At 40.4% G+C, this 16,721-nt stretch overlaps 1 protein-coding gene across 1 annotated transcript in view; it reads right to left on the bottom strand.

Moving 5' to 3' along the window:
- The window catches only part of LOC308676566 (septin-7-like), a 213,133-nt gene that overhangs the window by 170,181 nt on the left and 26,231 nt on the right, over positions 1-16,721 (bottom strand). The window contains exon 3 of the mRNA XM_081342443.1: positions 9,946-10,052. Within this exon, the coding sequence (XP_081198569.1) occupies positions 9,946-10,052 (107 nt within the window). The remainder of the gene's footprint in view (positions 1-9,945; positions 10,053-16,721) is intronic.

Below are 16,721 nucleotides of genomic sequence, written 5' to 3'. Positions count from 1 at the left end.
GCAGAAAACCATCATTGACACCCTCCATAAGGAGGGAAAGCCTCAAAAGGTAATTGCAAAAGAAGTTGGATGTTCCCCAAGTGCTGTATCAAAGCACATTAATAGAAAGTTATGTGGAAGGGAAAAGTGTGGAAGAAAAAGGTGCACAAGCAGCAGGGATGACCGCAGCCTGGAGAGGATTGTCAGGAAAAGGACATTCAAAAGTGTTGGGGACTTTCACAAGGAGTGGACTGAGGCTGGAGTCAGTGCATCAAGAGCCACCACACACAGACGGATCCTGGACATGGGCTTCAAATGTCGTATTCCTCTTGACAAGCCGCTCCTGAACAACAAACGTCAGAAGCATCTTACCTGGGCTAAAGAAAAACAGACCTGGTCTGTTGCTCAGTGGTCCAATGTCCTCTTTTCTGATGAGAGCAACTTTTGCATCTCATTTGGAAACCAAGGACCCAGAGTCTGGAGGAAGAATGGAGGAAGAATGGAGGAAGAATGGAGAGGCACACACTGCAAGATGCTTGAAGTCCAGTGTGAAGTTTCCACAGTCTGTGTTGATTTGGGGAGCCATGTCATCTGCTGGTGTTGGTCCACTGTGCTTCATTAAGTCCAGGGTCAACGCAGCCGTCTACCAGGAGATTTTGGAGCACTTCATGCTTCCTTCTGCAGACGAGCTTTATGGGGATGCTGACTTCATTTTCCAGCAGGACCTGGCACCTGCTCACACTGCCAAAAGCACCAAGAGCTGGTTCAATGACCATGGGATTACTGTGCTTGATTGGCCAGCAAACTCGCCTGACCTGAACCCCAGAGAATCTATGGGGCGTTGCCAAGAGAAAGATGAGAGACATGAGACCGAACAATGCAGAAGAGCTGAAGGCCGCTATTGAAGCATCCTGGTCTTCCATAACACCTCAGCAGTGCCACAAGCTGATAGCTTCCATGCCACGCCACATTGAGGCAGTAATTGCTGCAAAAGGGGCCCAAACCAAGTACTGAGTACATATGCATGCTTATACTTTTCAGAGGTCCGATATTGTTCTATGTACACTCGTTTTATTGATTGCATGTAATCAATAAAACTGCCCTGCGCACAGTCACTCATGCGCTCGTGACCTCCCGATTGGACTACTGCAACACTCTCTACATGGGGCTGCCCTTGAGGACCACTCGGAGGCTTCAACTGGTGCAGAATGCAGCCGCATTCTGTGATGGCAGTTTCCCGATACTCCCATGTAACACCTCTACTCCGCGAGCTGCATTGGCTTCCGGTTGCCTTCAGGGTGAGATTCAAGGTGCTGGTGATGACCTATAAAGCCCTAAATGGCTTGGGTCCGGGTCCTTGGTGGAGCAGTGGGCTAATGCCTCCTTAAGTAACACCAGCTGCCTGCAATTAGTGCAGGTTCGCATCCCACCAGGCTCAAGGTTGACTCAGCCTTCCATCCTTCCGAGGTAGGTAAAATGAGGACCCAGATTGTTGGGGGCAATTAAGCTGACTTTGTAATAATGCCGCTTGGGGGTGTGTGTGAAAGCCCTAATAAGCAGGCATATACATAGAGTGAAGGCTACTGCTAAGCTTGTAAGCCGCCCTGAGTCTTCGGAGAAGGGCGGGATATAAATGGAATTAAAATAAATAAAAATTAAAAAATATTTGAGGGAACACCTGCTGCCGGCATCAAGCTCCCTTTGTCCTGTGCGCTCCCACAGGGAAGGTCTCCTCAGGGTACCGCCGGTAAAAGATTGCCGGCGGACAATACCCAGGGGGAGGGCCTTCTCTGTGGGTGCACCGGCCCTTTGGAACTAGCTGCCTGCAGAGCTTAGGACTGCCCCTGACCTTCGCTCATTCCGCCGGGACCTGAAGACCTGGCTCTTCGAGCTTTCTGGCCTAGACTGAGAGTATTAACTGGGGTTTTAATTGTATTTTTAATTGTAATTGGGTTATATGTCAAGGTTAGTGTAATTATTTTAATTGTTTTTAATTTTTGTAACTTGTTGCATTGTTTTAAAAAACCTTGTGAACCGCCCTGAGTCCTACGGGAGAAGGGCGGTATATAAGTTTAATAAAATAAATAAATAAATAAATAAATATTCTAATTTTCTAAGATTGTGGATTTGGAGTTTTCATGAGCAGTACGCCATAATCATCACAATTATGACAAATCACGGCTTGAACTATCTTGCTTTCCATGTAATGAGTCTATCTCATATATTAGTTTCCCCTTTTAAGTTGCATTACTGAAATAAATGAACTTTTGCACGATATTCTAATTTTTCAAGTTTCACCTGTATTCACAACAATCATAGCAGAGCGACTAAAAAGGTTCCTAAATGATTTTATACATGTGGATCAGAACGGTTTCCTTGCTAAAAGGCAAACTAAGGCCAACATTAGGGTAATATTGGACACGTTAGAATATTACGTTGTTATTTTTAGATGCCCAGAAGGCCTTTGATAATGTTAAATGGTTGTTTTTACATCAACAACTTAGATATATGGCTATGGGTGAAAAATTTATAAATATAATAAGGGCAATTTATACTAATCAGGAAGCAAAAGTAATTATAAACGGGGAAGCATCTAGGAAATTTCAAATACAAAAGGGAACATGGCAAGGCTGTCCCTTATCTCCATTACTGTTTATATTGACATTAGAAGTCCTAACGAGGATAATTAGAAATGAACCGCAGATAAAAGGATTAGATATTAAAAAGGAAACTTTCAAACTTCAAGCATTTGCGGATGATTTGGTCTTTATCATGGAGGACCGACAACATTCGGGACCGGAATTGTTGGAAGAATTAGTTAAATATGGTGAAGTTGCTGGGCTGAAAATAAATAGGTGTAAAACCAAGATGATTGTTAAAAATATGACTAATAAACAGAAAGATAATTTGGCTAGAACTATGGATATAGAAATAGTTAAGAAAATAAAATATTTAGGAATCACTATCACGGCTAGATGCACTTCACTTAAAGAAGATAAATACGATAAAATAGTGAAACAATTAAAAGGTGATTTGGAAAGATGGGGAAACTTGAGTCTTTCACTACTGGGGAGAATTGCGGTGATTAAAATGAACGTCTTGCCTAAAATCTTGTTCCTGTTTCAAAACATTCCAATACAACTTGATTCAAAAAATTTTCGAAATCTGAATAAACTGTCATTAAATTTTATTTGGCAAGGGAAAAAACCAAGAATTAAAATGAAATATTTGCAGGATGCAAAGGAAAACAGGGGATTTGGATTGCCAGTCTAGGAAATATATTATTATGCCGCAGCGTTAAATTGGATTAGAGAATGGATAATTCTGAAGAACATAAGATTACTAACTTTAGAAGGCCATGATTTACAATTTGGTTGGCATGCTTTTCTATGGACTGAGAAACAAGGATTATTTCTACATTTTCAAAAACATCGGATTAGACAAGCGTTATTCAATATTTGGATCAAAATTAGAAACCAAAACTATACCAAAGTACCAGTCTGGCTGTCCACCCTTGAAGCGATTGTTTATCCAAATCTGTTTAATTTGGGTAATAACATTACATACAAAGATATTATGGATAATGAGGGGGAATTGAAATCTAGAAGCGAATTAGAACTACAAGGAATAAAATTAGATTGGTGGGCCTATCTACAGATACAATCTCGATTTGGGAAAGATAAGAAAGAATGGGGGATAAATACCCAAGAAACTGCTTTGGATAAAATATTATTGGGGCCAGATGACAAACAAATAAGGAAATTGTATAGTTTGCTTTTGGGATATAAAATGTTTGAGGAACAAGTGAAGGAACCAATGTTGACCTGGGCCAAAAATTTGGGACATGGCATCGATCTTGACATATGGCAAACGCTCTGGGATAGAAATAAAAGGATAACACTGGCCTCAGCCTATAAAGAAAATTTATTTAAAATGTTTTATCGATGGCATCTCCCCCCAGCACGTTTAGCTAAAATGTACAAGACAATATCTCCTAGTTGTTGGAAATGCTCTGAAGAAATAAGCACATATTTTCATGTATGGTGGTCTTGTAGTAAGACGCAAAGATATTGGCAAAGGATTTGGACTTGGTTAAAAGAAATACTAGGACGCAAAGTCGAGTTTAGACCAGATTTTTTTTTATTGGGCATAACAGATGAGAAATACTCCAAAGAAGAGTTATATTTGGTGATCCATATCATTACAGCAGCAAGAATGTTGTTTGCCCAGAATTGGAAAAGGAGTGAAATACCGGAGGAAAGCGAGGTGATAAATAAAATTTGGGCGTGCGCAGAAATGGACAGATTAACCCTGGAAATCAAGAATAAAGATCAATCAGGTTATTATAAAATCTGGAATAAGTTCTACTTTTGGCAGGAACAAAAGGTCTCCATTTGAGTTCATGGATTGGTTGATTGCTTTAAATATGGTATAATTGTATATAACTGATGTGTATATTATGTGTATATATATATATATATGTAAATCTCAAAAATAATGTAAGACAAGAAGGTATGTCAGTCCGTTCACATCGTGTCCAATGTTTTAAACAATAAAAATTGAAAAATAAAATAAAATAAAAATAACATACTACTTGAAATACATATCCATCCTAAGCTAACATATATTTGTTTCCAAGAGTTCTTATTCTTTTTAACCATAATTAAAAATATGTTTAATCTTTAAATATTCCATTTAATACATCTAGTCCTCTAGTCCTTTAACTCTTATTCAAAACATTTTTATCCATTATAATATTCTTAAATTCAATCATATTTAAATATCTAAAACATTTCCTTTATCTAAGCCATTTCAACTTTTTTATATTACTCATATCAAGAAATAAAAAAGTGGGGGAAAAGCATACTATATTATTTAAGGGATTCAGCCCTCTTAGAATGATATATATAGTCCAAATCTTTTCTATTTCTTTAACCATATTCAAACAAATGTTACTTTTTTAAGTATTCTCTTTGGTAAGTCCCATCATCTATTTTCTTGATTTCCACTTTAGTCTTTTTCCTTTGCCCAGTATCTTTCTTGATCAATGTGTTTTGCTGAGTCAAAAGTTCTTTCCATATGTTCAGAAATGTTACTGTAGATATAAAAAGTAAATCAGATGAAGTGTCTTTGTACAGGGCTCCTGCCTTTCCATGTTTGTTGAAAATGTTTTTCTTTTTCTTTCTCTCTGCTTCTCTTATCATTTCCTTTCTCTCCGATGTTCCTGACATCTCTACAGCCCATTTTATCCAATCTGTTTACTTGTACTCAGATTTAGGGATAAGTTGCTTTTTTCCAATTCTTGTGATTTTTTTCCCACTACGATTAAATCATGTTTCCTTGTTTTGTTAAGTTCCATCTTTAAGTCTCTATTCTTAATTTTGTATCCACTTATCTGTTTTATCTGCTCCTTCTCTGTTGTTGTTTTCTGGTAATTTTTTTGTTGTAGAGTTAACTTGGAAATAGATTGATTTATATTTTCAAACTTATTTTTAATTCCTTTGTGGTTTAAAATCATTGTTGTTTGAATTAGTTGCAGTATACAATATATCTCCTCCTGTGGAGTATTTATGTTTTCTTGATATGTTCTTACTACATGTCTCTGATCTATAATGTCCAAGAATTTGAGTTTTTCTCTTCTATTCTTTTCTTTGCAAATAGCTTTAGAGTCCAGGTTAAATAGATATTTGTAATCCAAATAGTTCAAAAAAGATTTTTTTTAAAAAATTATAATTCTCTCTTTGTCTACAGCCCAGATTATTGCCCATTTTTTGGTCACAGCTGTTCTTTGTTGTTAAAGCTTTGTAGGTCACAGACACAATCAGCTTTTCCCAGGTTTTGCCAAGTCTTATATGAAAGTCACAGCTGTCATAGTCTTCATCCATCACTAGGTGACAGCATCTATTTGTTTTTCAATTTCCAAAATGAACAATTGTCTTTAGAATGAGAGTCTTAACCATTCAACAATATTAAATTTATCCAGATTTAAGTTTTAAATTTCAGATTTTATATTTATTTCACTTCCATATATTTTGATCCTCCATAAAAAAATTGATTCGCCACTTCTGTTAGTATAAGTGTGGGGCGGAAATCCCCCTCCTTCCCTTTCGGAGGTATTTTGGTTCATGGGGATCTTCTCCAGGAAATTAAATATAGAATAGAAAAAGAGGAGATCAAATTCCTCATCCAGTTTCAAACACGCTGTTCACAGTTATGCTGGTTAGTACTTTTGGACTTCAGTTGCAAGTAGCTTGGGCTGGCTGATGAAGTACAGCCAGCCTTTCTCCTGTCAGGTTAGAAGGCTTTCCCCAAGTCGAACAGAACAACCACCATTGTTCCACAGTCACTGGGGCACCCTTCTTTCTTCGCAGCCTCTCCGGAGTGACTTAGACCCATTTAGGGTCCCCTGGCAGGGCAAAATTAGCCGTGGGGGTGTGGAAAATACACAAGCCTACATCCGGTCACTACTGCGCAAAACCGGAGGTCCTGGTTGATGTTTAAACCAGTGCTGGGCAGAGTAACAGACTGGAATTTATGGAATTCCTTCCCTGAAGTTCTACTGGTTTCCACATTAGCATCATTCTGGGATTTTTCTATTTTCCCAAGCTTTTTAATTGGCTTTTAACTGTATTTTAATTCTTAGTTTTCCAATCAGCAGTATGCTGCTGCTGGTAGTCCTTAACTTACAACCAGTTGCTTAGCATCCATTCCAAGTTAAAACAGAATGCCCCAGGGTTATTTACAACCTAGATTCTAAGTTACGATGGCCACCCCTGCACCTCCTGCAGTCATTTAATCACATTTTGGGCACTTGGCAACTGGCCGGCATTTATGGCTGATTGTAGACAATGGATTTGTTTAGCAACCACCACAAAAGCAGTCACAGTCACATGGTGACCCAGTAAATGATCAGCAGAACCTAGGACCGTATTTCTGGGTTCAATTACAGTCGTAAAGTTATTATTATTTTATTATTATTATTTATTAAATTTTTATACCGCCCTTCTCCCGAAGGACTCAGGGCGGTGTACAGGGCAATAAATATCAAAATACAAAGTACAAAAGTTGAAAAGGATTAAATAATTATGCCCGATATAATACAATAGTTAAAAGCTATGTTAAAACCCAAACCCCGAACCCATCAGACCAGTCCGGCTTGTTCAAATAAATAGGTTTTTAGATCCCGTTGGAAGGAGCGAAGGTCGGGGGCCATCCGGAGCTCAACTGGCAAGCGGTTCCACAGGTCTGGCGCGCCCACAGAGAACGCCCTCCCCCTGGGGGCCACCAGTCAACATTCTCTGATCGGAGGCACCCTGAGGAGGCCCTCTCTGTGGGAGCGCACTGGACGGAGGGAGGTTGAGGCCAGCAGCAGGTGCTGCCGTAGGTAATCCGGACCCATGCCATGTAGGGCTTTATAGGTCATCACCAGCACCTTGAATCTCACCCGGAGGGCAACTGGAAGCCAATGCAGCTCGCCGAGCAGAGGTGTTACATGGGAGTATCAGGAGACCCCCAACACAACTCGCGCGGCTGCATTCTGCACCAGTTGAAGCCTCTGAGTGGTCTTCAAGGGCAGCCTCATGTAGAGAGCATTGCAGTAGTCCAAACGAGAGGTCACGAGCACATGAGTGACTGTACGCAAGGCATCCCGGTCTAGATAGGGCCGCAACTGGCGCACCAGGCGAACCTGGGCGAAGGCCCCCCTAGTAACAGCTCCTATATGATCTTCTAAGGAGAGCTGTGAATCTAGGAGGACCCCCAAGTTGCGACCCCTATCTATGGGGGGTAATAACTCACCCCCCACAGTAAGAGATGGAATAATCTGAATTTCCCGAGATGCCGGCACGTACAGCCACTCAGTCTTCTCAGGGTTGAGCTGAAGCCTGTTCCTCCCCATCCAGACCCGGACCGCCTCCAGGCAACGGGACATCACGGCGAGGGCATCACTGGGGTGGTTTGGGGTTGAAATGAAAAGCTGGGTATCATCAGCATACTGATGATACCCAACTCCAAAACCACGAATGAACTCACCCAGAGGCTTCATATAGATGTTGAACAGGAGAGGCGAGAAGACCGATCCCTGAGGAACTCCACAAACGAGAGGCCTCAAGGTCGACCTCTGCCCCCCTGCCAACACCGACTGTGAACGTCCCAGAAGGTAGGAGGAGAACCACTGAAGAACTGTGCCTCCCACTCCCAATCCCCTGATACGCCGCAGCAAGATACCATGGTCGATGGTATCAAAAGCCGCTGAGAGGTCTAACAGGACTAGGACAGAGGAACAACCCCTGTCCCGAGCCTGCCAGAGATCATTCACCAGCGCGACCAATGCCGTCTCCGTGCTGTATCCGGGCCTGAAACCCGATTGGTACGGGTCCAGATAATCAGCTTCCTCCAAGAACAAAGGGAGCTGATGCGCCACCACGCTCTCAACAACCTTCGCAAGAAAGCAAAGGTTGGAGACCGGACGAAAGTTATTTAATACAGCTGGGTCCAGGGCAGGCTTCTTGAGGAGGGGTCTCACCACCTCCTCCTTCAAGGCGGCGGGAAAACTACCCTCACTCAAGGAAGCAGTTATCACTGCCTGGAGCCAGCCTCGTGTCCCATCCCAGGCCGCATAAACCAGCCAGGAGGGGCACGGGTCCAATAAACACGTGGTGGAGCTCAGCTTCCCCATGATCCTGTCCACGTCTTCAGGAGTCACAGGATCGAACTCCTCCCAGATAACATCGACAAGACTGCCCATGTCCTCGTCGTCAGACTCTGCCCAGTTGGAGTCCAAACCGGTCCGGATCTGAGCGATTTTGTCCGACAGATGTTCACTAAACTCCTCGGCACGACCCTGCAAGGGCTCCTCCCTCGCCTCCTGATTAAGGAGGGAGCGGGTCACCCTAAACAGGGCGGCCGGGCAATTATCTGCGGACACGATGAGGGTAGCAAAGTGGTTAGACCTTGCCGTCCTCATCGCAGCGAGATAAGATCTCGTAAAAGACCTTAGTCGCAACTGGTCGGATTCAGATCGGCTGGATCTCCAACAGCTCTCTAGGCCCCGTCTCCGACACTTCATCTCCCAGAGCTCCATAGAAAACCATGGAGCCCATTGGGATCTGCACCGGGTCAAGGGCCGCATGGGTACAACTCAGTCGAGTGCCTCCGTGGCTGCCTTTTCCCAGGCTTCCACTAGGGCATCGGCTGAGTTGTGAGCAAAGGAGGCAGGTGGGGACCCAAGTGCCGCCTGGAACCGCTCAGGGTCCATTAAGCGCCTATGGCGGAACCATCTCGTTGGTTCAACGACCCCATGACGGGGGGTGGCAAAACGGAAGACCAACCGCAGGAGATGATGATCGGTCCATGACAGGGGCGTAACAATTGGAGAACCCCCACCCAGATCATCTAACCACTGTCCAGATAGAAAAACCAAATCGAGCGTGTGACCCCCCCCCCATGAGTTGGACCCTGAATAACTTGCATCAGGTCCATGGCTGTCATGGAAGCCATGAACTCCCGAGCTAAATCAGATGATCCCCCCAGGGATGGTAGATTGAAGTCACCCAAAACCATAAGTTTGGGGAACTCAATCACCAACCCTGAGAGGATGTCGAGAAGCTCAGGCAGGGCTGCTGCTGCGCGACTAGGCGAAAAGTACACCAGCAGCAAGCCCAACTGAGCTCTAGGGCCACATCTCAGGAGGAGGGACTCACACCCGACTATTTGGACAACGGTGGCCTCCCGCGGAAGTTGAGGACTACCTGTGTATGATATTTTTATTTTGTATGTGGTTTGGTTTTATCATATGGTTTTGCTTATATTGTACTTTTTAGTCTGTTTTATAGTAAACTTCTCAGAAAGTTTTGGCTACTGGACAGTTTTAAAAAATTAATTAAAAAAATAAATAAAATGAAAGTACTTCTCTTTCAGCCTAACATACAAAAGAACATAGCAGAAGCTATATTTTTACGTGCAAACCTGTACAGTCTTTTTAATTCTATGTGAAGGTCCTGGGAATTCTGGAGAATACAGGTCTGTCAGGAATAATGAGTTGATCAGTGTTGATTTTCCCAATCCAGATTCACCTACCAAAACCAAAAAGAAACATTAATACAATTACAGTGATCACATGACACTACTCACTAGCTGGATATGTTTTCTAGATCAATATATTTTAAAATATAAAAATGTTATTTTGCATTGTTCATAACTATTCTTTACTTTGCAGGTTTAAAATCAAAGACAATATGCATATAATTCTTAATATGATTTTCTTGTGGGTGACTCAAGTTTTGTTCAAATATTTAAACTTTTAACATCTAAAAATAGTGTTTGTGACCGATTTTTACATTAAAAAAAGATTAATTAAGGAATGCTTCACTCTCAGAGACAAACGCTCTGGATATTCTGGAGATGACAGTTATCTGTCCTATCTGCATAAAGAGACATGGATTACAAGTCTTTAAATATATCAGAAGAGTGTTTCTCAACCTTGGCAACTTTAAGCTCTGTGAACTTCAACTCCCAGAATTCCCTGGGAGTTGAACTTCCCTGTATCAAAAATGTAAATGAACTTTTAAAGTTATAATCCAGATTGTTCTAAAACTGACTGGATTTTGTTCATTTTGTATTGGAATAAAAGATCAACCACGATTAGAAACATCCTGATTTTATCACAGCTACATGCATTAGCAAAAGATTCGTGCCTATTAGAATATCATTTTTGTATGTGAAAGTAAGTCATTGTATTGCTCCCAAACTAGAAACAGAACCCTCAGATAGCACAAACTTGAAGTTTATACCTTGTGAAAATTTGGTTTCATTAGGCTATGTTCCCTAAAACACATCCCCATAATGGTAATAATAGTTCACAAGTTAGGAAGTTCAAAAACTTTAGAATTTGAAGTCAATTCTGCAACATTCCTGAATGCTAAAAGCAGCCAGATTTGTGCTCAAAAAAGCTGTTTTGCACTTGAAAAGGGATGTTTCAAATTAAAAATAGCTTGACATTAAATATTTTGCATTTCATACCAAGTTGAAAGGGGAATGCCTGGGTCTAGAGCAGGAATTATGTAACACAATGTTTAAAACATTATTTTACTTTGATAAATTAGGTTGATAGATTAAAGAGGATTTAATAATATAAACAGGTACAGGATTTGTTTTACTATTGTACTAAAACATAGAATACATGTTTGTAATTCAACCACAGAAGTAATGAGAATTTCCTTATGGAAAAACAATATATAGGTTTCAAATTAGTAATTAATCAGTAAAATGTGATCCATATTTTGAGGGCTAGCTGAATGTCCAGAACTATTACTTGTCCATTAAAATCACTGTAAAACACATTCAGCTATATTAATAAGAACTCTGGCAAAAAGAATAATGACTTTTGAAAAGGAAAAGCTTTGCAAACCACATTAACTTTTTATTTATTTTAGTTATCAAATTTAGACACCCCACATCTAACTGTCTATGAGACAGTAATTTTCAAATGACTGAATGCATGAAGTAATCCCACTATGACCCTAATGCAGTAAAATGTGTCAGGGTAAAAAAACCACTTTCATTTAAAATTATCTATTTTGTATAATGAAGTACAGCAAAGTTAACATTCTGTTCCATTAAACTGAAATGCATAATAGTATTTCCTGTGTATGAGTGGAAATTGACAGGAAAATTTTTCCACTGTGCTTTATTTACATACATAATAATATATGTATAATACTCCTATAGAGGACGGACACTTTTAGTTTGTTGAAGTTATGACAAATAGGCTATTTTATTCAACAGAATACAACCATATTGTCCGTTTAGAATGTACTGTTCTTTCAAATAAGCTAATTCAAATGTGGAAATCAGATTCTACCTGAGTGAGTGGAGAAGAGGCACAACAGGGTAAAGGTCTCTGTTTCAGTGGTCTTAGAATAATGGGAGGTTCTGAATTCCATCCACTATAGGCAAGAAACCCAATAATTGTCTCTAGAGCCCAGATAAACAGGCACAGGTTAGTCGTTGACTTACGACCACAATTGGGACTGGAATCTCAATGACTGAGTGAAGTGGTTATTAAATGTGATGCCCACATGACCACTCTGCTCAATGACTACAATCCCAGCTCTCCCACTTGTGGTCATTAAGCAGAGCAAAAGAGCTGTTTCCCGGAGGACAGGCAACTCTCCTCTACGCATGGAAGAGAACTCATGAGCTGGTTTGGAGAAACAAGGCAGGGATTGTGAAGATCCCCATTTTGTGTCTCCAGCCCATGTGTGTAAGGGAACTTGTGAGCTGGGCTGGAGAGATGAGGCAGGGAAATGCTCTGTGCTGCAAACTGCTCTGTGCCAAAATCCTGCTTGGATTTCAGCACGGACCTTTTTCAGCCAGCCCACAGAAAAGAGAGTGAGAATTCTTGGCAGTCAGCAGCACCTTGCAACCTTCCCTGCTGGCTTCCCCACCAACTTTCTTGAGACATCAGCAAGGAAGATTACAAATGGCGATCACATGATTGCGGGGTGCTTGGCAACCAGTTGTAAGTATAAACAGGTTACCAAGTGCCCAGATCACAAACACGTGACCACATGGCTGGTGCAACTTAGCCCCAAGTCCCTTTGTTCAGTGCTGTTGTAATTTCAAATGGTTGCTGAACAAAAGGTCATTAAGTGAGGACTACCTGTAGCAGCTAAACATAGCAATCTTCAATAATTGTAGAAAAAATACTGGTGTAACATTCTGCCTTGTCTTAACCTAAATACAGGTAGTCCTCAATTTACAACAATTGAGCCCAAAATTTCTGTTGCTAAGCAAAACAGTTGTTAAGTGAGTTTTGCCCCATTTTATGACCTTTATTGTCATAGTTGTTAAGTGAATCACTGCAGTTGTTAAGTTAGTAACATGGTTGTTAAGTGAACTGGCTTCCCCATTGACTTTGCTTGTCAGAAGGTCACAAAAGGTGACACATGACCTTGGGTCACTCCAACTGTCATAAATACATGCCAGTTGCCAAGCTTCTGAATTTTGATCATGTGATCATGGAGATGCTGAAACAGTTGTAAATGTGAAAATGGTCATAATTCACTTTTTTCAGTGCCATTGTAACTTTGAACAGTCACTAAACAAATAGTTGTAAGTCGAGGACTACTTGTACACCCATATTCTTCCAATGGTTTGATCACAAAAATAAAGTATTTTTAACACAACTCATATTTAGTTTTTTACATGGGAGAATGTTTCCATCTACTCCAACATTCTAAGTGTTCAGAAATTTATTAAGAAAATTGCTAAACTCACATTTGAGGACATGGAATTTTCACCTAGTCATTTGTAATTTAAAATGCTGGTAGAAAACACCAAATAGGGAATAAATCATAACCCTCTGTCCTTAATTAAAATTAGGTTTCTTATTGTACAGTCCATTACCATTGGTTACCAGTTTGTTTCTGGGTCCAATTCAAGTTGTTGGTTTTTACCTTTAAAGTCCTTTATTACCTTTAAAGCCCTTTATGGCCTGGTCCCAGGATATCTGAGAAGCCATCTCACCCCAATGGGACTAGCCCACCCCACTCCAGCAGAAGAGGCCTGTTCTGGACCTCATCTGCTATTCCCGCTGGTGGGATCAAGGAGAAGAGTCTTTTCTGTTGTGAACCCCACCCTGTGGAACATTCTACCATTGGGAGTGAGAATTGCTCCCACCCTTTTGGCCTTCCAGAAGGGTAGCAAAACCTGGTTTTGCTGGTTGGCTTGGGATCCTGGGCAGAGCGCTCACCGCTGCAGTTGGTTGACGGGGTAAGAAGATCTTATCCCTGTGCTGTGCGTCTCCTTGGTTCCAGTTTTTCATATAGCTTTTTAAACTTTTAATTGATTTTATATTTATCTTTTTACTGTTTGTAAGCCTCCCAGAGTTGCCTTATCAGTGAGAGGGGTGGCATATAAATTTAATAAATAAATAAATTACAGAAGGTTTCTTTCATCATTTCAAACATCTTCCCATGTTCAATATTGTGGTAAGAGAAAGAACGGGATAAAAGCCTCTGAGTCCCAATATGTATATATCAAATAAACCATAATCCAAGAAGTCATGTTTTATTCATAATAATATATTGGTGACATATTAATTTTTAATTTCAATTTACTTTCCTTTACCTAGAAGGCACCCAAGGAAACTCATGTGCAATAACTGCATACACAATGGAATTTTATGCCAACAGATGTGATAACTACCAATTTAAATTATTTTTAAAAAGAATTAAACAGAGACGGCTAATCTTGGTATTTGTTAATTTCAGAATCATGGTTGAATACCATGTTTCTAGTAAACAACACTAGAGATGGTAATTCATAACTACACCTGGCTGATTATTGTGTGACACAGTATGATGGACTAAAATGACATTGGCCTTAACCCAGAAATAGTCTTTCTATGCTCTTACAAGTTTACAAGAAATACAGGTGGCATAGGATTGTTATTCAAAACAATTTATTAGGGGAACGTAATCAGAATTAAAAATACTGAACACAATATAATCCCACTATGCAATACACTCAAAAGTAGAGGTTCAGAAATAAAATGGAATCCCACAATGGGATTCCTGGCATTAAGGACTGAATTTAAGACATGTAATATTTATCCATTTTTGAAAAGGTATTTTTTTCCACCAAAAAAAAGAATGGCCATAACTTTGGGGATTGGGCATAAGTACCATTTGTTCAGCACCACCATAACTACAAATGGTCTCTGAACAAATGGTTAAGTGAGGAGTCCCTGTATATGTAAAACTAGAATCTACTGAGGACAATGAGGTCTGGTCTCTAATTAAATGTAGGTGTGCAAATGGCTAACAGAGCTGTGGATAACAAGGCCCACTTGTATATAATTATTGGAAATAAATGGAACATATGTATATGAGGAGATACCATAACGCAGTACTAGAACATATACTTTGATAGAAAAGATGCCACATTTAATCCCTGGCATCTCCAGTTAGATGGACCAAGTTGCTTGAGAATACTGTCACACAAACATTATGGTGGACAAAAAGGCCAATTTAGTTTGTAACTGACTCCTAACTTCCCAGAACACTTAAAATTTCAAGAGATGTTCCCAAGAATGGAGATATTTCCTGGTGAGCACCTGCATAGAGGGGCCAATACAAAATAATGTGTTCCATTATTTCAACCATTCTTCTACCACATGGACACAGTCTCTGTTCAAAAGGGGATCTTTCATTATCTCCCTTAAGTAACAGCTGCTGGGAGGACACTGGATAAATTTTAGGATCGTTATCCAACTAAGATATGTAGCTGGTTGGAGAAGGTATGCCAAGTGGGTCAAGTAGGCATTTCTAGGTAAAACTGGAAAATCTACTTGCAGTTCTAAATCAATGGCCTGCTATTTGAGATCAGCTAGTGCACATTCATACCCCATCAAAGTGATGGCTTGATGTGAAATGCCATAAAATTGCAGTTCGGCATGTATTGCCTGGCACCAGGAAAACTGAAACTTGTTGATGTGTTGCTAAAAGAGTGGTATAAAGGGGAAGGTGTCAAGCTATGAACCCAGCTGCCTTTAAGATCACTGTGTGCCTTTAGCTTGCCTACAGAGCGGGGAGGGGGGACGGAGAAACAGAGTGGAATCCACAGGTGGCTTATTGTGAGAAAGCAGAGAAGTCTGTTTTGGCGAACAGAGAATGCTTTTCACAATGAACAGTTGTGATTCAATTGGACACTGTGACCTGACCAGTCAGAGGAAAGAGTAGGAGAATGATGATTCATTTAATTAACTGCTTCCCGCCTTTTCGTTAGAGCCAGCTTTCGCTTTCTAACTTGCCGCTATGATTTAACCCATTAAAGACAACATTAGAGGATATTTCGACTCCGGTGTGTTTCTTTGTGGGAATTTCAAGCAGAGGTTGAATGAAGGCTTTGGTTATATTACCCACAATGTCTGCAGCTGGTCCAATGAAAAGCTGTACAAAAGAGATGGTTTGCATCCATTAAAGAAAGGGACTGAGTTATTTGGCATTCAATTCAGAGATTTTCTTGAGAAACCATTAAACTAAACAATGGGGACAGTGAGTTAATTGATATAAAACAATTATGTCTCCAGCAATCTAAAACTAATAAGGTTATCAGTGTATGTAACATGGATGTTTCTGCAGGTAAGAATATCAACCTTGCTGTCAAGCAAAATCAAGCTTTTAATAGTGAGTGCCATACCAAGTGCACTAATTAGACAGGTGGTAAGGAAGTAGGAGAACTCAGGCAACACACAGGTTATGTATAAAGTAAACACAGGATCAGTCAAAAAGGACTCAAATGTCTATATACCAATGCACAGAGTATGAGGAAGAAACAGGGTGACTTAGAAATTCAAGTAAATGAGGGCAGATATATTGTTGCCATTACAGAAACCTATAAATGGAACATAGAGCTAGAGGGATTTAAATTATTTAAAAGAAACAGACCAAATAAAAGAGGAGGTAGAGTTGTACTATATATAAGAAATAACTAAATCTCTACAGAAATGGAGCACAACAATGATGAAAATTGTCTTGAATGCATTTGGGTCAATATAAAAGGGGGGGAGGAAATGACATTGCCTCAGGTGTATACTATCGGCCACTCAACCAGAGGAAATAGATGAACTTTTTGCTAGTCAGTTAACTAAGGTATGTAGGAAGCACATCACAATAGCAATGGGGGAGACTTCCAGTTTGGTCGCCGACGGGACAACTGGAAAAAGCCAGCACTCTGGC

The sequence above is a fragment of the Vipera berus genome, assembly GCF_964194415.1.
Source record: "Vipera berus genome assembly, chromosome: W".
NCBI lineage: Eukaryota > Metazoa > Chordata > Lepidosauria > Squamata > Viperidae > Vipera > Vipera berus.
Note: the sequence above shows the minus strand (reverse complement) of the source record. Positions and strands in the feature narration are given on the sequence as shown.